A 21,340-nucleotide genomic window follows, 5' to 3' on the forward strand; every position below is an offset into this window, starting at 1 on the left:
GTGGACTGACTTTTTTGAAAATATGTCGGGCAACGCGTCCCCACGCGCGAGTGGCGTGCACGTGTCTGACAAAAAAAAATAAAAAAAAGGTCTGACACCAGGCTGACGTCAGTCCTGGCATCACATTCACTCGGACTCTCGGACTGGTAATTCTTCACAGGCCCTGAGCTCGGGCCTCTATCTCCACTCGGGCTCTGTCACGCTGGAGCGAAACCACAGGACCTCGGGCCCTTTTCTCTGGCCTGTCCCCCGAGCAATCCACCACGGTGGAGTTGCTCTAAGCATTACGCACGGAGGCGTAAACATGGAGGGGGCAGAGACTTTGAAATTTAGATAGATTACCAAAACTCTCTCTCTCTCTCTCTCTCTCTCTCTCCTCTCTCACAAGTTTCCAGAAAGTCGCAGAGATTAGGGTTTTCTTTCTCCAACTCTCAAGACTCCCAACTCTCAAGACTCACTTTCTCTCTCTCTCTCTCTCTTCGCCGGTAAGATCTCGAAACCCTAATTTTCCCTCTTTTATTTTCTCCGTCTTTGGTTCCAGAAAAAAAAATGCTTACTTTTTGATTTCTGCAAACACTTTCACTGCCCACCCGAAAACAATAGATATAGAAAACCTAGACCTTCGAAAGATACGAGAAACCAATGGATGAAGGCGACGGGGTCGATCAGATGGATCAGTTTCACCGCAACGAGGCGATCTCGGCGGTGGCTGACGATGGATTTTTGGCCGAGGAGGACGATGATTATGAGGACCTTTACAACGACGTCAATGTCGGCGAGGGGTTTTATCAGTCTATGAGAAAGAACGAGGATTTAGGGTTTAGGAATGAGGTGGTGGAGGAGAAGAAGGTTGAGGTTGAGTCACCCGATGTTGCGCCGTCGGAATCTCAAGGTGGTCCGATACCGGGTGTTGGGGGCGGTAACGGCGAGGGGACTGGTGGGGATGGGGGTGATGGAGGGGTTAGGGGTTCTGGGTATAATAATCAGAATCTAGGGTTTAGAGGGAACGAGATGGGTGCGAAGGGGAGTGGTGGGTTGGGGCCCGTTGGGGGCAGCGGAGGAGGTGGGATTAGGGTTGAATTAGGGCAATCATCAAATAAGGTGAATGAGTTTGAGCAACAAAGTGGGAATAATAGTGGTGTTGGGGTTCAAGGGATTGTTTCTCAGCAGCTGGCGCCCCAATTGCAACAACACCACCAACCACAACCTCCGCCACAACAGCAACAATTACATGGTGCTGCTGTTGTTGGGAATATGGGGAATGAGGGCATGTTGAGACAAGCTGGTGGTGTTGGAAGTGGTAATATGAATGGGATTGGTGGGAATAGTGGTCCGGGGGGAGGATTTGGTGGTGCCGCTGGTGGTGGAGCTGGGACAATATTGTTTGTGGGTGATTTGCATTGGTGGACTACGGATGCAGAGCTGGAGGCAGAGTTGTGTAAGTATGGACCTGTGAAGGAAGTGAAGTTTTTCGACGAGAAAGCAAGTGGGAAGTCAAAAGGGTACTGTCAAGTTGAGTTTTTTAATCCTAATTCTGCCACGGCCTGCAAGGAAGGGATGCACGGGCATGTGTTTAATGGGCGGCCATGCGTTGTTGCGTTCGCATCACCATTCAGTGTTAAGAGAATGGGGGAGGCTCAAGTAAATAGGAACCAGCAGGTTGCCCAAACTGCAGTACCTCAAACTGGTGGGAGGAGGGGGCCCAACGAAGCCGGGAATAAAACTGGTGGGAGTAACATTGCGACTGGTGGGAATTATCAAGGCGGGGAGAGTAATAGAGGTTATGGGAGAGGTAACTGGGGGAGAGGTAATTCTCAGGGTATGGGAAATAGAGGACCAGTTGGTCCAAGGAATAGGGGTGTGATTGGAAGGGGTATAATGAGTAATGGTGGAAATGGGTTTGGGCAAGGTATTGGTGCAACCCCTCCTATGATGCACCCTCAGTCAATGATGGGTCAGGGTTTTGATCCTGCTTTTGGTGCTCCAATGGGGAGAATGGGAAATTATGGAGGCTTTCCTGGTGCTCCTACGCCTCCTTTCTCAGGAATTTTGTCTTCATTTCCACCTGGGGGTGTTGGGCTACCTGGAGTAGCCCCTCATGTGAATCCTGCATTTTTTGGAAGAGGAATGCCCATGAATGGAATGGGAATGATGCCCACATCAGGTGTTGATGGGCCTAATATGGGGATGTGGTCCGATCCTAATATGGGTGGATGGGCTGGTGAAGAGCATGGTGGTGGCAGAGTTGGGGAGTCTAGTTATGGTGAGGAAGCTGCTTCTGACCATCAATATGGTGAGGTTAGTCATGATAGAGGAGGTGCATGGCCAAATGCCATGAAGGAGAAAGATAGAGGTTCAGAGAGGGACTGGTCTGGATCTTCTGATAGAAGGTATCGGGATGATAGAGATCAGGGATATGAGAGAGATGTGCCTAGAGAGAAAGAGGTGGCTCATGACCATGACTTATCTGAAAGAAGGTATCGTGATGATGTTGATGTTAGTCGAGAACGGGACAGAAATCGTGATAGGGGCCGAGAACGTTCTCGAGATCGTGATCGTGACAGAGATCGTGAACGAGAACGGGACCGTGACAGGTACAGGGAAGACAGAGACAGATACGCTGATCATCATAAGTATAGAGACCGTGAACAGGACCATGATGATGAATGGGAGCAGGGACGGTCATCGAGGCACAGTAAGGCACGTGTATCTCAAGAAGATGACCGTCGGTCAAGATCAAGGGATGCTGACTATGGGAAGAGAAGGCGGCTTACTTCCGAGTAACTGCTCTGCTTCTTATTTGTGGTTACTTTCCATTGAGAAAGAAATGCAACAGAGTAGAAAAACTTCTGGTGGCTTTTGGTTCCCCGTGCTTATTTGGACTTTCTTTCAAGTGGTGTTTTTGGTCCTTGATTCATCCAATGGCTCCTCTCACCTCATTGCGTAGATTTCTTTATTGCTTCTGTCTAACAGGAGCAGAGTTAATTCTCAAGTGGAAAAAAGGTAAGGCTTTAATTTTCATTGGTGTTTGTTACTTAGAAAATTGTTCTTTTGTCTGTTTTGGATGTGCCATACTTATGTTGTGCTTTTATCATACATGATCACTCTTTTATTCTGGTTTTATTTTTGTGTGTTGGTTGTACTCATATTTTGGTGCTTATTTTATTTGTTCTGGGAGGTTTTTATGTCCTTGTTCTGATTACTTCTTACTGTTGTTTCAGTTTTCTTTTTCCTAAATTCGTAGATCTGTAGTATTCACAAATTACAGTCTCTTACTAGCAATTTTTAGTGTTTCCAATTTTATTTTTATTGCGATGTTTATCATTTGGGCTTAACATGATGCCTTGAGATACTCTTTACAATTAGAATCTAAATGGTACAGCTCTACACCAAGCTCTCAACCTTTGATTATGTATTGTTCCATAAATTTGTGCTTTTTCAAACCATGGTATTTGTATGACATGGAAGCCCCTCATTGTCGTTTATCTGTTGACTTCGCTGTGTGGTCGAATTGAACGCACAATGACCACATTTGAAATTCTGCGTATACGGTTATAATACAGTTTTGTGTCTCCTTTGTTTGACTATAAATTAGGATTGCATTTGGACATGATTCCACTTGATTAATGGCTTTATCTGGCTAGCGGACAGTACTCTAAATGTAAAGGTATCCATGGTTTTTATTTAGTTGTCTAATATAATTATAGTATCAGTTGCGATGGTAATCGCTGATGACTTTAGTTGTCTAATGTAAAGGTATCCATGGTTTTTATTTAGTTGTCTAATATAATTATAGTATCAGTTGCGATGGTAATCGCTGATGACTTTGACCTATCAAATGACTTTCCAAATTTGAAGGCTGCTTAGCATATTTGAACACGCTGGTGATCAAAAGTAAAAATAAAACAATCAAACAGATAACAGTGACCTGGAATCATACTTGGACAGGGTTCGATGGATGATGTTGTCATAATATTTTTAGATTAACTAGAGGTGTCGCCTACATTACCTGGCTGTTCTATATTGCCTTTCCTTCAGTAGCCATGTCACCAATCCTGGTGATTTGGAACTCTGTCATTTATTGTCGGTGCAGTTTGTAGATGATTAGTATGGCCAACCAATCTATAGGACCTAATAGTTCCCTTGCTGTTGTGATTGAGCTGCCTGGGGGGCATCCTAGGATTCTGAGGATGTGGCTGCTTTTTGCTAAACTTATTTATGCGTTGGTTTTGAGTGTATACTATAATCTCCATACAAGAACTGGACCTTTTATCACTTTATTTTAGTGCTGTGTTGATGGTAGAGTATATTAAGTTTACTGCTGGCTTGGTAATTGTAGATATTTACTCTCGCCTGTATCACTGTCTAATAGTTTGAAGGACAATCTACCGTGAGAATTGAAGCTGTTAAGCAGAACTCAGAGTTTCCGTGGAGATGAAGAAGGACCTCGAACATCTACACTGAAGAGACAATGCACGTCGTTTCCCCGTCACTACCTGGACTTAAAAGCTGAACACTTTGCTTTTAGTTTTAGCTTTCCTTTTGCGTTTATGTTTTTCAGTTAATTAGCACTTGATCGAAAGAGATTTGTGGATATTGTTATCGCTTGAAATTGCCCAAGTCTATGTGGTAGATTATTTTGTAACCTAATATTTGACTGTTGTAATAGGACATAGCAGACGATGTTGCTAATATGCCTTGGTCTGGTTGTATCTTTTCCCATTTTTGGTTTTGGGTTTGGGTGTGTACCTCCAATGCTGTTGTTTGTGCCAAATTTTTGCCCTTCATTTGTAGTAATTGTTTTTAGACCTTTTAGAAATAGAATTGTAAGTCGGCGGCATCGTGTACATAACGAAAAGCTGGTGTATGTTATCTTGTGCATAGTGAATTCATTCATTTTCATACATGTGTCTCCCTCGTCTTCAAAGTTTATCTTAATTTCTGTTTGCATGGACTTTGTCATGGATACAGATTCTTCTCCGGACGGGGGGAGGGAGCGAGGGAGCGAGCGAGCGAGCGATCACTCGCTTGTTCTGTTTTGTTGAATTATTAGCTTGAATGCTCCTTTTGCTTATGGTGGATTTTCTCGCAAATATCATTTGGCATGCTCCATCTTGGCTGAATATGAAGGGTTTAGGTACCTTTACACTTCTTTGATACGCTTCTACTCTTACCTTCCTCCTCTCTTGAATATGAACATGATAGTTAGTACAAGTATAGACCCTCTTATCGTTCGAAAATTATGAGTGGGGTTAGTGAAAGGAGTGGGTATTCCGCTCGTTTGGTGGAGAACAACTCACATGATATGGGTTCACCACCAGGTGGCGTTCCAGGTCAATGAAGTAAATGCTTGTGGACAGAAGACATCTTTACGTGTCTTCATTTCATTTGCACAAGACGTCATTGTGGCGGTAAACTTGTGTCATGTAAGTCCCCTATTTGGTGGGAAGTTGGAACAGGACATGAAAAGTCCTCCGTTTGGTGGGTTTTCAATCCTAACCACGTACAAAGGCAAGGGGATTGAACCCATGGAAGGAAGGGAGGGAGCAGATGAGCTTCAACCCAATTAGACCAAAGTGGGCAATCAAGACTTGTAAGACTTGTATCGTCAACCAAATCATCATTTTTTTTTCCTTTTCTTTCAAACACAAACAGAAATTAGACAAGGCGGGTAACCCAGTCATAATAATTTGGGTTATTATTATTATTATTATTATTATTATTTTGTTTACACACACATAAATGATAGGATAAGTACGCTAAATTCATCTACACTACAAAAAGGGAGTTTCAAACTTAGGTCAAAGGAAAATTTATCTGGACCCAAAATTTCTCTTTTCTAAACCCAATTTATAATTTTTATTACTTTGAAATTTCTGTTTTAAGAAAAAGAAGATAATGAAAAAGAAACCCAGCCAAAGTTACCACCAACATCCACCCCTACCTCTCCAAACCCAAAGACACCCAATGTTGCTCGCCCCCTCACCAAGCACCCAGCCACGCCCCTTGCACCTTCCCTACCACCCACAATCAAAGAACCAAATCTCTTCCCACCATAATAATGTTTTAAAAGGCAAAGGTGTGGTTGAAATGTAGTCTTGAGTAATATTTTGGTGTGATATGTAGTCTTTTTTTTATTTTATTATTATTTTTTTTTAGTATATTGATATTTTTACACTAGGGGGAGGGAGAGTTCGGCTAAACCCCACAATGAGCAACCTAGTCTCAAGTTCGTCATTCACAAGATTCGAACCTAAAACCTCTCACTTCTAAACGAAGAGGAATATTACCAGACCGTAATAGTGAGTGACGGTGTAATATGTAGTCTTAGAAAAGAGAAATAAGAATAATATAATATATCTTTTGAGAAAAAGAAAAATATAACGTTAAAAAACCATATAAGGCCTTTAATTTTTCTACTAGGTTGTTATGAGAATATCTAGGAAAAGATGCTTATATATATTTTTTTTTGTCAAACGATAAACTTTGTTACGTTAAATGTTAAACTAGCCATGGTCGAGGTTCACGTTGTCATGCAAGGGCTGAACACCTCTCCACCACTGTAATAAATGGCCACTTGCAAAGATGCTTATTTATCTTAAAAAAGAATAAAAACATTAACAAAAATAAAAATATGCTTATCTATCTATCTTGTCTTTGAAATTTAAAATCAGATAAGTGAACGGAAAAAAAGATAGTAAGGTAATAAATGTCAGTAAGGTGAGGTCACTTTAAATTTTAAAAGAGAAAAAAAAAACATAAAAAAAAAAGAAAAAGAAAGAAAAGTCAGGAAGAAAAAACCCTCTAATCTTCTTCATCTTCTTCACTAGGCACCCCAGCTCTGCAACTTCATCTTCTTCCCTGGGCGCCCCAACTCTGCAACTAAAAAAATTCTAGATTTTGCAACTTAAGAAAGAAAAAGGACGCCATTCGAACGCCTTGAGGCCCGCCTCAGCCGCCTATGAGCACCTCAACCACACTTAGGTGAGTTTTTGCCTAATCCTGCTGGGAGATGCAATTTCATGGTCGCCCCGCCTCTGAAACTGCCTAGGTGCGTCTCGAGGCGGATTTTTAAATACACGGCACTATAATATGGAAGCAATACTTCAAGACCATAATGATAAATCAATTAAGGGATATCATCTAATTGAGCCAATTTGTTTAATCTCAATCAATGAGCATGTGTGCAAAATCCTAGTTCTTCATTCTCCCTTTTCACAAAATTTGAGGTTGAGAGTGATGAACTAATTTGAGGTTGATGAAAGTCAATGAGTCTAAATCATTCAATAGGAATGACAAAGAGTTTCGGTCGGTGATTGGAGAGGGGTTGTTTTCGTGGTGGGGTGTGAATGGGGTAATCACAGGTATTTTCACTAATATAGGTTGTGTTTTGCTTTTTCTTTCTAAACCCATTTAGTATATGGGGGTAAAACAGGGATTTCAAAATAAAATAATATAAGTTGGGTTTAGAATGAGAAATGTTTGATCTGAGTGAAATTTTTCTCGATCTAAATATCATACAACTCGAGCCAACTTGATTAAATATACATCTACATAAAACTCGGTACTCACGGTGAGAATGGTTTCTCTCTTTCAATTAATAATCCAAAATTACAAACTAATTTTAGTGACAAGTAAAAGTAAAACACTTCTCCAAAAAGCGGTATGAATAACAAGTAGGAGTTTACATAAACATACACTGTGACTGTCCTTAAATTAAAACACTTTTAAGCAAAATAATTAGCAATCAAATTACAAAAACATCCCTAAAGCAAATAGCCACCAAGAGCAGCAGCAGATTATAATCATCTGGGCCTACCCATGCTGGATCCAGGCCCACTCTTCCCCATTCCAACTCCACTCACACCCATCTGATGGAACCCACTCCCTCCGTACACGTGTCCCTGATGCTGCTGCTGCTGTTGTTGCTGCTGCTGCCAATATACCCCAGCTCCACCACTACTCCCACCACCACCACCACCCCCCTCATACCCAACCCCACCGATTCCGCCACCGCTCCCGTCCTTGTCACGCGCCGCCACGCTGCTCTTCTCCCCTTCCATCTCCCTAAACCTCTGCAAGTAAACCTTCAGAGGCTCCACGTACTCCTCGAACCCTAACGTCGTCATCGCCCAGAGCAAATCGTCGCCGTTGATCGTCTTCCTCTTCTCCCTCTGACACTTGTCGGAGGCCTCCCCGGTAATGAAGCTTATGAACTCTGACACGCATTCCTGCACCGTCTCCTTCGCGTCCTTCGAGATCTTCGCGTTCGCCGGCAGCGCCTTCTTCATGATACGGCTCACGTTCGCTATCGGCAGCAACCGGTCCTGTTCCCGCGGCGAGAGCTCGCTCTTCCCGTGCGCTCCTCCCGAGTCGTTGTCCGAGTCCGCCATTGATGACAATTTTCAAGCTTCTTGTAGTAATATCGGTACAAAAATGATACAAAGTTGACTTCACATACTGTAGTCCTCGATCAAAATCGCTAAAGAAATGAAAATTTCGAGCTGAAATTTCCAGAAATTGCAATTGGAGCTTGGATTTTTGAACAAATTGGATATATTTTTGTTTGGAGAATTTGAAGAAGAAAAAAGACAGATTCCAAAAAATTTGGAAAATTTGTAAAATCGGAGCTTTGGAATATGAGAAATTTCGACGAGAGAGGGGGCTGGGTTTGGGAGCGAGTGAGTTGGGTCCGTTGGATCATGGAGTTAATAACGCCTATCCGGTGGTCACGTGGACGAATGTGGACCGTTGTTTGCCGATAAGTGTTGAGTGCGCACCGACGGCTTTGCGGGCGTCCGATGAGTTGAGGTGGATGATCTGGACCGTTCATTTGGTATCCGACACGTGGTTGGTCTGACCTGGATTTCCATTTTCAGGAGATATCCAACCTTTTGTGGAATACCTCTTTTTATTTTTATTTTTTTATTTCAATTTTCACCCTATAATTATTTTTTTATTATTTATTTTATTTTCCCACAACGAGCTTGAATCAGTACTTGTATTAGATAGATATTTGTTAAATGTTTTGGGATGTTTTGTTGTTAAAATCCTTAATTTTTTTTTTAGTATATCGATATTTTTATATTAAGGAGATGAGAGTTCGTCAAAGACACATAATAGGCAGCTTAATTTGGTATCAAATTCGCTATCTATAAGATTTAAACCTAAGACCTCTCACTTCCAAGTGAAGAGGAATAAAGATTCATTGTTTTTTGAAGTTTTATTTATTTATTTTTTGGTAACACTCCAAAAATTTCATTCTACACTCCTTATAAGTAAAATTTTCTTACTAATTATAGAAGTTTGAAGTGCAAAATGAGATTTTTGAAGTGCCAATAATGATTTCCTATTTTTTTTTATTTATAAAAATAGAAAATCAAGTTTGTGGAAATGTATACATTGAATCTTAAAACCCTTTTTTAGATGTACAATTCCAAAGAAAGTGAATATGAGTCACATAATGTAGTGAAATTTGATACCTTTTTTTATATAAATGATCAAACACCAAAACTGTGACAGCCTGTCTCGAATTATTCGTACCGTAGGTGTGAAATGACGATTTTGCCCTTGGTGGGTATTTGTCATTTTGGGGTGATTGTTTTGTGGTTTTGTTGGTTGCATTTGGACCACACACACATTCACACACCCCATTTGAGCATTGTATGAGAAGTTATTACCTAGTTTTGGTTATGTGCTTTAAATTGACGACTTTATAGTTGTTTTGCATATAGGTGAGACCCATCCTGAGGACGAGCGTAGACACTCGAGGCAAGGGGGTTACGACCCTTCCACATACCAGTAAGTGGGCTTTTGGTTTTCCGTATATACCTATATACTTGTGGTTTTTCCCAGAAAATGAAATTGAATGTTTATAGGTTTTAAATGCCATGCATAGCGTTTGCCTATTTATTTATGCATTGCATATATGTATGTTTAGTGCTACGGACGCACAGGTAAGTGCCGGGTAAGTTTATGGTTTATGATTGTGAATTAGTGGTTATGTGAGATGCATAAAGAGCTCATAACCTGCACCCTCGGTGTTAGTGCTCCCGCCCAGAGTAAGGCACAGTCCTTCACGCGATGTTCACCTTCCGCACCATACGCTCATCTTGGATCCAAGTTAGGTGCATAGTCCTGTCGTACAGACCACTTTAGCTGGTTCCGACTCGTAGGTGACCCGCGATTATTCGCTCAGTCTTCACGTGATCGTAGCACTTGAGCGTATTTATTTACACCCAGTCCTGTCATACAGACCACTTTAGGTGGTTCCGACTCGTGTGCAGGTATAGTTAGTGAGTTGAGGATTTGAGCTCTAGATTCAGCCGTACAGGTCACGTTAGGTGACTCCGGCTGACATGTTACTTACATTGATTGACATTACCTGGGTTACTTACAGTTTATGTGGAGGCATTCGACATGGCATATTTCTGAACATGTTTCCGATATATATGTATATTCTATTTTCTGGGAAACTATACAGGTTTTACAGCGAGGGGTTAGAACTTTTGATAATGAATTGATTTTGAAAAGCTTTGTTTTTGCCTACTCACACTTTCTGTTTTGCGCCCTTCCAGGTTATAGTTAGAAGCAACTTTAGTGGTCACGAGGACTTGACGGTGGTTCTAATAGAACATCACAAATGTAGGATCACCTTTGGGTGTTGTGTAATTAGTATTCATTCTTCTGGACTGCACTTAGGCTTTCTGTACTCTGATTATGTTTATCACACTTAGTCTCGCATTAGTGTGTTACCTTAACTAGTTTTTTTTTAGTAGTTTGATTTTTATTTATTCGTACTTTTATTATTATCTTTTGCTTCCGCACTGTGCATATGGCTACGTCACCTTCACATGACGGCCAGCACGCCTTAATTTCGGTCGGGATGTGTCAAAAACCTGTTTATACAAAATAAAAATTTAGAACATTATGACTATTGAGATATTGCTGATATTCCATTGTTACATTGTCGGTGTCACACAATTTACTTAATCAGTAATTACAATTATTGTATAATTATGTAGCAGGTTAGAGTATGTAACTAGAAAACAGTAGTTAATTGACACAAAAATGAAAGGGCAAGAGAACATCAAATCAAATTAAAGACAGCGATATTGGAAAAAGAGGAATTGGTACTTGAAACTTTTGATAGAAGAGTGAATACTAGTAAACAACAGAATTACAAGTATTTGTTTTTTTTTAATGCAAAATATGCAATTTTCAACTGTTTTTGTCTATTAAACATGATTTGTTGCTTTAACTTTTTGTCTTAGTATGGTTTATTATTGTAATATTTATGCCTTGAATCGCTTCCAACTCGGCAGAACAAATCTCCATTTGACACCTCCTCCAAGTTGTCTAAGAAGCTTTCTACTTTGCCCTTGGGTGATAATTTGTTTTTTTCGATCATGTCGCTTGTGAAAACTTACAAATTAAGCTTAGTTTAAGGGTTCCAAACCCAAAACAAAAACTTAATTGTTTATGATACTAATAAACATTATGTCTATGACTCTTGTGCATGTTGTGAATATAAAATGTTTAATTACTTATCTCTTACTGGGGAAGGCATCAAATTTTCTCTGAGAATAATTCATATGGAACAGGTAGTCATTGATTCTTAATCCAATAATTAAATGTCACCTGTAACTTTTCATTCACATAACATTCGAATTCAATACATAACATTATATTATTGAATCCGAATGTCGCATGGTGATGGAACTCATTTTATACATGTTGTTCTTGTTAAATGCTACTGTTGGAGTGAGCTTGTACTTTCTAGGTTCTAGTGGGAGTGTTGGTCACACACAATGACCTACTATTAAGGCAACGACGCACAATTCCAAATCTTGTATACAAACTGCCGATTTGATGACCTAACTCTCAATATGTTATGTACTTAATTTTGGTTTTTGTTGACCCTTTCTATCCGGAGGAATACCTTGTATTCGATACGTTCTTGTACATCATCGTCAACAAAATAATACGAGGGTTTAAGGTGTCTAGACATACGCTTTCACTGTAAACGGGTTTGAAATTCGAATTTACCATTACCAAATGTTGCAAAATTACAATTTCAAAACACACAAGTTCATATGAATCTTGAATCTGAACGCAAAGATAATAATTCTTAACCACTTGATACTTGAGATGAAAACCTTTACATAAGTAATATTCTCAAATACGCAAATATACATGTGGCTTGAACCCAATAGGCAATAGCTAGCTCACCCTCACCATATATTAACTGATCAAATAAATGTTTAATTTAATGATGATGTAAGGTGATGAGTCAATATTATATTATATACTTTGCCTTATTCTTAGTATAATTTGGTAATTATTTTGGTAGAATTTTGATACTTTGCTTTATATTTTCAATATATGACATTTGACTTTCTCTGGGGCAAAACATGACCAAACGGACGAATTATTGAGTGATTCAAATTGGAGGACATTCATGTGTCTCTTGGCTTGTTCTTGTCAAAATTTGGGATTTTTATACCAAGTTGTTATTTTCTGGCGATTTATTAAAGAAGCAGTGCGCATTGTTGGAAAGTGACGTTTCTGGGTTTAAACTACGTTTTTGGAGCCTAAGATGACCTCAAATAGGTTCGTGGCCTTCTAGAGAAGTGTTCAGAATAGTCCAAGCTTTAAATCCAGCTATTTTGGGTGAGTTTTGGAGCTGTTATGGGTTCAAAACGTGGCTGTGCAGATTTTTTGACGAATTTACCTAGTTAATTTAAGATTATGTTTCCTATTTTGATTCAATTTATTTGGTTTCCTACTTTGATTCTAAGACATTTTACTAGGAGGATTTTGTTGAGAGTAGTATAAATAAGCCTTTTGGTAGACTTAGGGTTTTTCTAGTATGTACGCAAGATTTGAGAAGAAGATTTTGGCTAGAGCTTAGAGATTTTTAGACTTTATTCTACAAGGTGTTTTCATTCTTTTTCTATTTCAATACAATTCTTTTGATTTTAATTATGAATATGCGCAATTAATTCTCTTTGCTAGGGTGAGGCTATAATCCTTAGCAAGAATACGTAGTCTCTTTTTAATTTACTTATGAATTTATGCATAAAAATTTTGGATTGTTAATCACTGTGCTTTAAACTATCTATTTGTCTTAATGATTAGTGACCATAAGCTCAAGTTGATTACTTAATAAAATATCGTCATCGATACAAATAAAATACAATTCCAACGTAGTGAGAAAATAACACTTCGTATTTTTATATCATGAGACGCTGAAATAAAAACCCTAACACAAAAATTAAAGTTGAAATGGGCTTAAAAATAAAATTAACTCGGTTTAAATCTTTCTATCAAATAATACTTTGTATTTTTATATCATGAGACACTGAAATTAAAACCCTAACACAAAAATTAAAGTTGAAATGCGCTTACTGATGGGATGTTTGGCAAGTGCGCCACTTCACAAGTGAGACTCTGAGAGCGAAGCAATCTGTCTTTGTCTACAGGAGGATCACATAATTTACTTAACCAGCAAAAGCCAAAGCCTGTATATTTTACTGTTGTTAAAATCCTTATTTCCTTTTTTTAGAACCAAACGCCAAAACCTGTTTATACAAAATAAAAATTTAAAACATTATGATTATCGAGATATAGCTGATATTACGTTGCTAATAGGGTGTCACACAATTTACTTAACCAGCAAAAGCAATTGTGGTATAATTATGTAGCAGGTTAGACCATGTAGCAAGAAATAGTAGTTAATTGACACAAAAATGAAAGGGTAATATCTAATCAAATTAAAGAATGTGATTTTCCTTTATATAAGCGATACAGAAAAAAAATAAAAGATTCCAACTTGAAAATTCTAGTAAAAGAGTGAATACTTGTAAACAAGTGAACTACAAAGTAAGAAATTTTCAACTGTTTTCTGTGGCAGCGCAAATCCCCATTTGACACCTCCTCCAAGTAACACTTAGATGAGAATTTGTCTCTTTCGATCATGTCACTTGTGAAAATTGACAAATTAAATTAGTTTAAGGGTTCCAAACCCAATACAAAAACTGAATTGTTTATGTTACTAATGAATAAAAAAGAAGTTTTAACGAAAAGTTCAAGGTATTGTTCACTTTAATGAAAAATCATATTTTTACACTAATATCAATCTTAGTATTATTCACTTTACCCCTTATTTTGTCCTTATCATTAATACTCAAAGTTTCTAAGCATTTTTCATTAATTTTCCTTAAAAAAATGACTCTTGTTACTTGTACATAAAAAATGTTTAATCACTTCTTTTTTACTAGGCAAATTATCAAATTTTCTTTGAAAATGATTTATATAGAACAGGTTCAAAGCCACTGTAATATACTAATTTAATAATAAAATGTTCGAAGCCACTTAGTACTACGGTCTAGTGGTTTTCTTTTTTATTTGAACTTGAGAGGTTTTAGGTTCGAATCTCGTGGATGGCGGATTTGATACCACATTAGGCAGCCCATTGTGTGACTTAGCCGAACTCCTTATTCTTTTAAGGTAAAAATATCGATGTACTAAAAAAAGCTAAAAAATAAAATATCATGTGTAACTTTTTTTATTACATAATATTATATTATGACCTTAAATATCACATGGTGCTAAACTCGTTACATTTAAGTTGTTCCGAATGCTACTGTTGAAGTGAGCTTGGACTTTCTAGTTTCTAGTGGAAGTGTAAGTGTTGGTCACACACAGTGGCCTACTATTAAGGCAACTAAACGTAGTTTTAAAATCTCCACATTAAATAATCTTGTATACAAGCAAACTGCCGACTTCATGTCCTTACCCTTAATATATTATATACCTAATTTTGGCTTTCTTGACCCTTTGTATGGTGATCGGAAGAATTCCTTATATTCGATATGTTGCTGTATATCGTCCTTAATATTAACTCCATTGCAAAAAATCAAGGAAGAACGAAGAATCGAAAAGATGAAGAACTAGAGAGAAACTTTAGAGAGAAATAAGACTTTTGTATTTCTTAAAAAATTGACTAACTTTTTACATTTGTAAGTTGCAGTTCTTAATATACTAAGCACAATAGAAGCTTATTTGTAACTAATTAACTAGCTAACAAATCACTTAACAGCCTTACAATATTCTAACAACTTTGATTGACATGACAAAAATTATATGACAACCAATGATCATAAAACATTTGTCTTCACTTAACAACATAAAATAGGCACAAACTTGCACCATAAAAGGGTTTGAAATTTGAATCCATGGTAATGTCGCAAAATTACAGTCTAAAAACACAAGTTGAAATGAGTTTCATTCATTCAGAAACCCCAAACAATTTCAATATTTCTTTCAATATGTAAATGTTAGGTCCTAAGTTCCATTCTCATAAATGGTGAGTTTTCTTGAGTTCCATTCTCTTAATTGATGAATTCGTACTGAATTATTGACATCCTATATTGTTGGCCTGTTGGATAGACTGTCTCACATTCCACATAAAGCCAAAGTCGCCTAAGTTTATTCACTTGGTAAATTTACCTCCATCCTTATATGCTTGTAATTTACATATTCAAATTTTCAACCTTCGACGTAAGGATAATTGTTCTTAACCGTTTGAAGTAATATTCTCCATACAAATATAGATGTGGATTGGACACAATAGCTAGTTCACCCTCACCCTCACCCATATATTAACTGATCAAATAAATGTTTAATTTAATTACTTCAAATTATTTTGATGATGCAAGCTCAAGTTGATTCCTTGATAAAATGTCATTTTCGATACAAATAAAATACAATTCCAACGAAGTGGAGGAAATAACACAATAATTAAAGTTGAATGCGCTTAAAATATAATAATTAACCGGGGGCTAAACCATTCTATCTGCATATTTTTCTGATGCGATGTTTGGCAAGTGCTCCACTTCGCAGTCACAAGTGAGAGTGGAGCAATCCGTCTTTGTCTAAAGGAAGGATCACTAGTGTAAACGCATTTACGAAAGGAACTCTGCAGGCACTGGGAAACATCAGATTATTAGTGGTAATTTGCTTGATGTCACAAAATATTATCAATAACAGTCGTCGGAACGAAGTGTTTTCCACAATAAATACATTTTAACAAAACAAATGTCGTGTCAATGATAATCGAATAGTTAAATGATTTCCAAATTAATTATAGCTCTATTTGCGAATTATTCATATGCATGCATGGGAGGATGTCCACCTAAAGTGATGCATTAGAAGGGTCAGCTTTATGTCCCAAATGTAGGGGGAGGAGGAGGAGGCATAAGGGGGGCCATCAATGTCGAACACATTTAGCCGGAGGAAATAGGTAGAAAGAAATGTATGCAAAAAAGAGCAAAATTAATGTGATAGGGAGTTCGACATCTTTCAATTGAAAAGAGAAATACCAATAGATCAATAACTAGTTGTCTCACACTATTAATCATTGTTTGAAAAGTTGTCACTTGCATCCTTCCATCAGCGTCTGCTGGTTTATCAGTCATTTTCAAGGGCAAACATTTCCACTCACAGAGTCACATCATATATTGTTACACAGTCCCTGAGTCTCCACTTTCTTCTCTTGTTTCAACTTGAATTTGGGATGACATGAGAAGAAAATGGGAGGTATGAGGCTAGGAAGCATAACAACATGAGTGAACATGTTTACCTATTTTGTTAGACAAATAAATGAGACGGACTGACCAAATTGACACATTAAGCAAAATATTAAGCACGAACATTTGAAAATTGATGCCACGGCCCACAGTAATAAAATCAGAATTGACGACGGACTTTATAACAGAATACACGATACCATACGAGCACTTTTATAGGCTACATCTTATTCATTTGATATTTGAAATCCAATCCTCCAGAAGTTTGATAAGCTAGAGGACGAGATGGAAACGTTCAAGAAGAAACTTGATAATTGATCATTCAGGGATTTTGACATAATTGTTCTAAATTCTTATACCAATACCATCTCAACCAACAGCTTAAAAACTTTACTTGATAATTCACATCTTCAAAAGAGACAGACAAGGGTATCCACGACGACATTGGAATCGGAAGGACCGGCTGAAAACTTCGACTTGGTTTTAACATAAAACATATACTGAAATGAAAAGATATGTAAAAAACAAAGACAGAGTTCCAAGCAAACAAACACCAAACACCAAAGCCACAACACAATGTCTGGACCTTGTATAATTTAAGCATTGCACGACTTTACTTGCTAGTACAAGCATTCAAATCTAATAGGTGAATGTTGGATTTTTTTTTTTGTATCAAGCTAGAATATTTACTCAAGATTTCACAAGAGATGTGCAGGGCTTGCATAAAAATGGAGAAAAGAAAAAGCAAGCTAAGTTTTTGTGGAAAATGGTCTTAAGCCAACAAAACCAGAAAGTTGGCATTTGGCTTCTTTATTGATTTCAACAGAGATTTTTCTGGAGAGAGATTTTCTCTTCTATCAATACATTACAACCTTTCTCAACACACTTTCACCTACTTGTCTGCAGCCATATTGGCTTTTCAAGACAAAAGTCACACAAGTCACAATGATTTACAGAAAAAGGACATCTGATGTTCTTAAAGTTACAACTGAACATATATTTAACTTGCCCCCTAATGTGAAGTTGTTGAACTCCCAAGAGTATCCTCAAGTATTAAAATCTGATCTTTGGCAATGCTTTGGTGAAGATGTCAACAACTTGCTCCTTTGTTCTGCAATAGACTAGGTTAACTTCTTTTTCTTCAACAACATCTCTGATGAAGTGATTCTTTAGTTTGATGTGCCTAGTAGCACCATGATTGATAGGATTCCTAGAAATTGCTATTGCTGATTTGTTGTCACAAAGGAGAGGAGTTGGCTCCTCTTGCTTCTCACCAATATCATTCATGATCTTTCTCAGCCATATAACTTGAGTGCTTGCCAAAGTAGTTGATACATATTCAGCTTCCGTAGTTGATAGAGCAACATTGTCTTGCTTCTTTGAGGTCCTTGAGAACACACTAGTCCTTAATGAATAAGTATACTCCGATGTACTCTTCATGTCATGATGTGGTAGAAACTAACACACAAATTAAACCCTTTAATTATGCAATTGTAGTATGAGTAAGTAGGGATCGTTCTATTCTGGGGATTAGAAGGGATGCTAATCAACATAAATTAAACTTATAAAACTGAAAACTAAGTTAAACTAACAACAAAACAGTGACTCGGGGGATTTTGGACGAATTTAATTAAAACAAAAGTAAAGAGCAACAAGTAAATTAAGTTGTGAATGAAATATGGATGAAAGGATAGTTAAAGGATTCTTCTCCACACATGAATCATATGCATACAAATCGATTTCCAGTTATTCTTCCTATAAACCATGAATGACAATGCCCCAAATTAACTGTGAACAACACTAATTAACTCTCAGATTTTCCTAAGTTCATTGAAGTGGACTCAGCGACGCAACCAAATTATTCTTCTCAAGTTCCCTAACTATGAAAAGCATGATAGAGATACATCTCAAAGATCATTAAGTTTTGTGAAAATCATAAGCATTGACAAAGTATTTGTAACTTTGAAAAGCATGATACTCCTGCCAATAATTTACTTAACTCAATCATGACTAGCGACTTTTACTACTTACAAATATAAGTTCATAACGATTAGGTGAAATTCCTTTATATTCTAGCATCAAATCCTTGCATGCAAACTAAGTATGCATCCTTAATAAACATACATGAATAAGTTCTCTATAAAGCAGATAAGTAAATCGCATTCATCTCTTGTGAAACAATAACTAGATGTAATCAATTCATATAAAACATATGATCATGGCTTTGAATTCACCTCTAGCTATAAAAAAAAACATAGTTACACATGTTAATCATAACTGAAAAACAATCTAAAATAAATTGAAACTTAAAAAAAAAAAGATAGAGAGAACTCTGAAAATTCCAGCAACTTCAGTGGATGAATGGTAGGTGCGGTACACCCTAAATCACTGCAGGAATTTCATATATATAGGGGGAATGGTTGAATCCAAGGAGAAAAGGGATTAGGTGTTTTGAGTTATTTTAGGACTCTAAGAATCAGGTAGAAAGTGTTTGAATGTGATTAGGATTCTTCTTTGCAGCTGGAAATAAAATAAGATAATGTAGGATAAGATAAGATAGGATAAGATAGGATAAGATAATGTTCCTCTCCAACTAGGATTCCTCTTTCTTGTGTAATTCTTTGTCTTCCAAGCCTCAACTTTAATTTCTCCAGAGTTTAGCACGTGTCTAACACCATTTAAACACCAAAAATGTCCGCCCATATTCTATCCACGCAAGCTATCCAATCCAAGTCCAAAACTGCTCCAAAATGCTCCATTTTGCCATTTATTATCATCTTTACCAACTGGACCTTCAATAATATGAAAATAGCTTAAATTACTACAATAAATGGAGATTAACTAAGTAAATGCAAAGAAATAAGATAACAAAGTCGCATAAATATGCTTCTATCAAATTCCCCCACACTTAGCTTTTGCTAATCCCCGAGCAAAACAAAGAAAACAAAACAAAACCTAAACCTTCCAACAATTGTCTCAAGGATTTCTAATGAAACATGATATGTTAAAAACCACTACTCACATAGATTTTAGCCATCCTTACTCTTGAGCTTATACCTAATTGCAGTAACCACTCACTAGCTCTAATTTAATCAATTAAAACAACATTTGAAAGTAGTAACATGCCTTAGAGAATTCACTCAATTCCTCACTGGATATACTCTTTATTTTCACACAGATTTTCTAACTACACTCCTTATACTAAGTATATGTGAGAAGATTGATGTAAACATGTAAACTAGCACTCACATATGTTATAACAAAGAAGACACTTTTTGGAATTATTAATACACACATGTATATGATCTGATGAACCGAATGCCACTACTTAGAAGCGAGAACCAGGGATTCTATATGCTCATACCAATTTCAAACTCCACATATTAAAACAAATAACAATCAAGATAAAAGTCTAAGAGTTATAATGGGGCTAAGGTATTGGCTAACAAACAAAGGTTAAGGATAAACAAAGGTTCTTAAAGTGATAGTAAGCAAAGTAATGAAATCAACACTTCGAATTCAATTTTTGATTGTAGCACCCAACTTTAAACACAAAGGGAAGATTCGTACAACTTTAGGGTCAGATTCATAATTTTGAACCCTTCTTCAACAACCAACACTTATGAACTCATTCTCACTTCTTTTCAACCTTTTTTTTTTTTTTTCTTTTCTCAACTCTTTTTTTGCCTTTCTTTTTTTTCTTTTTCTTTTTCTTTTCTGTTTTTTTGAAACATAAAAGATAAGCACTACTTCACTGGATTCAAAAGAACAAATTCTTCCCCCACACTTGTTTTTCTGCAAATCATAGATCAAAATGAATTCCCAATAAGTCCACTATTCTTTAAGAACAAGGGTATGAATATTCCTATATTAGGCTAGGTAGAGATAATGCACGCTAACAAAGAAAATAACCTAAATAAGGCTCAAAGGTTAAACCTACAATACATATGCAAGGGATAAGGCTTTTTGGCTCTGGTGGTAACTAAACAACTTCATCTTGTTATTTTTCATGCAAACAATTTTATGCTTTGAATGAAACGGGCATAAGTTCTAGTATTTGGAACTAAAAAGATGAAAAAGCATTCTAAGTAGCAACCAAGCAAAGAAATAATGAGATCATGCAACGACTTTAGAAAACAAGAATATCATAGATTAATAACTTTCCAAACAAAGAATAGGCTCAAGTCTCACAGGGTTGTAGTGTTAGTTTGAGTTTCTTCCTTCAAGCATGTTACAAAAACTGATTTTTTTCTCTTTGTGATTACATGTGAATACGTAAATGACAACTACAACTAACTATTAACCAAATAGCATATCAAACTTCCACCCATATTTGTAACTTTCTTTAACAGTCATGCAATCATTGTGTTGGAAGGTACCCTAAGACACAAACAAGCAACAAAAATGACTCTTTTTGGTTTTTTCTCAAGCTTTTTCGTTTTTTTTTTTCAAATTTTTTTGTAACACAATAAAACACTTTAAAACAGTGAATAACAATATTAGTAGTGATAGGTGGTGAAATAAGAAGAGAAATCATGAAAAACAATATGTTTACACCCCCTCCCCCCAACCACTTAAACAAACATTGTCTTCAATGTTTCAAAAATAAACTTAAACAAGAAAGCAATAAAAGATAACTAGCTAATAAGACAATCATGGAAAAGTAAAAATAATAAAGAGAAGGGTAAAAGAAAGCCAATCTGGTTGTAGGAGTCGGAAATTCCAATGTCTCTTTGTTTGAACACATG

At 37.0% G+C, this 21,340-nt stretch overlaps 1 protein-coding gene and 1 pseudogene across 3 annotated transcripts; one reads left to right on the plus strand and one right to left on the minus strand.

Annotated features, from left to right (window-relative positions):
* Positions 1 to 304: 304 nt before the first annotated feature.
* Positions 305 to 4,774, plus strand: LOC137743283 (uncharacterized). 2 transcript variants are annotated; one of them, XM_068483150.2, is made up of 3 exons: positions 305 to 485; positions 604 to 3,003; positions 4,373 to 4,774. In XM_068483150.2, the coding sequence occupies exon 2, from the start codon at positions 643 to 645 to the stop codon at positions 2,782 to 2,784; it is 2,142 nt and encodes a 713-aa protein (XP_068339251.1). In that variant the 5' UTR covers positions 305 to 485; positions 604 to 642; the 3' UTR covers positions 2,785 to 3,003; positions 4,373 to 4,774. The 2 variants fall into 2 exon arrangements, with proteins under 2 accessions (XP_068339251.1, XP_088535660.1); XM_088679534.1 differs by having other exon boundaries at positions 316 to 3,667; positions 3,757 to 4,774.
* Positions 4,775 to 7,568: 2,794 nt separating this feature from the next.
* On the minus strand, positions 7,569 to 8,727 carry LOC137742803 (nuclear transcription factor Y subunit B-3 pseudogene; annotated as a pseudogene). Its single transcript, XR_015953269.1, has one exon. The product of XR_015953269.1 is annotated as a nuclear transcription factor Y subunit B-3 pseudogene (transcript).
* Positions 8,728 to 21,340: the final 12,613 nt, after the last annotated feature.

Source organism: Pyrus communis, chromosome 11, assembly GCF_041283825.1.
Source record: "Pyrus communis isolate YQ-2024b chromosome 11, ASM4128382v1, whole genome shotgun sequence".
Classification (NCBI taxonomy): Eukaryota; Viridiplantae; Streptophyta; class Magnoliopsida; order Rosales; family Rosaceae; genus Pyrus; species Pyrus communis.

Bases quoted from the DNA above. Each gene is read 5' to 3' on its own strand.
- LOC137743283 (XM_068483150.2), top strand. From the start codon at position 643: ATGGATGAAGGCGACGGGGTCGATCAGATGGATCAGTTTCACCGCAAC.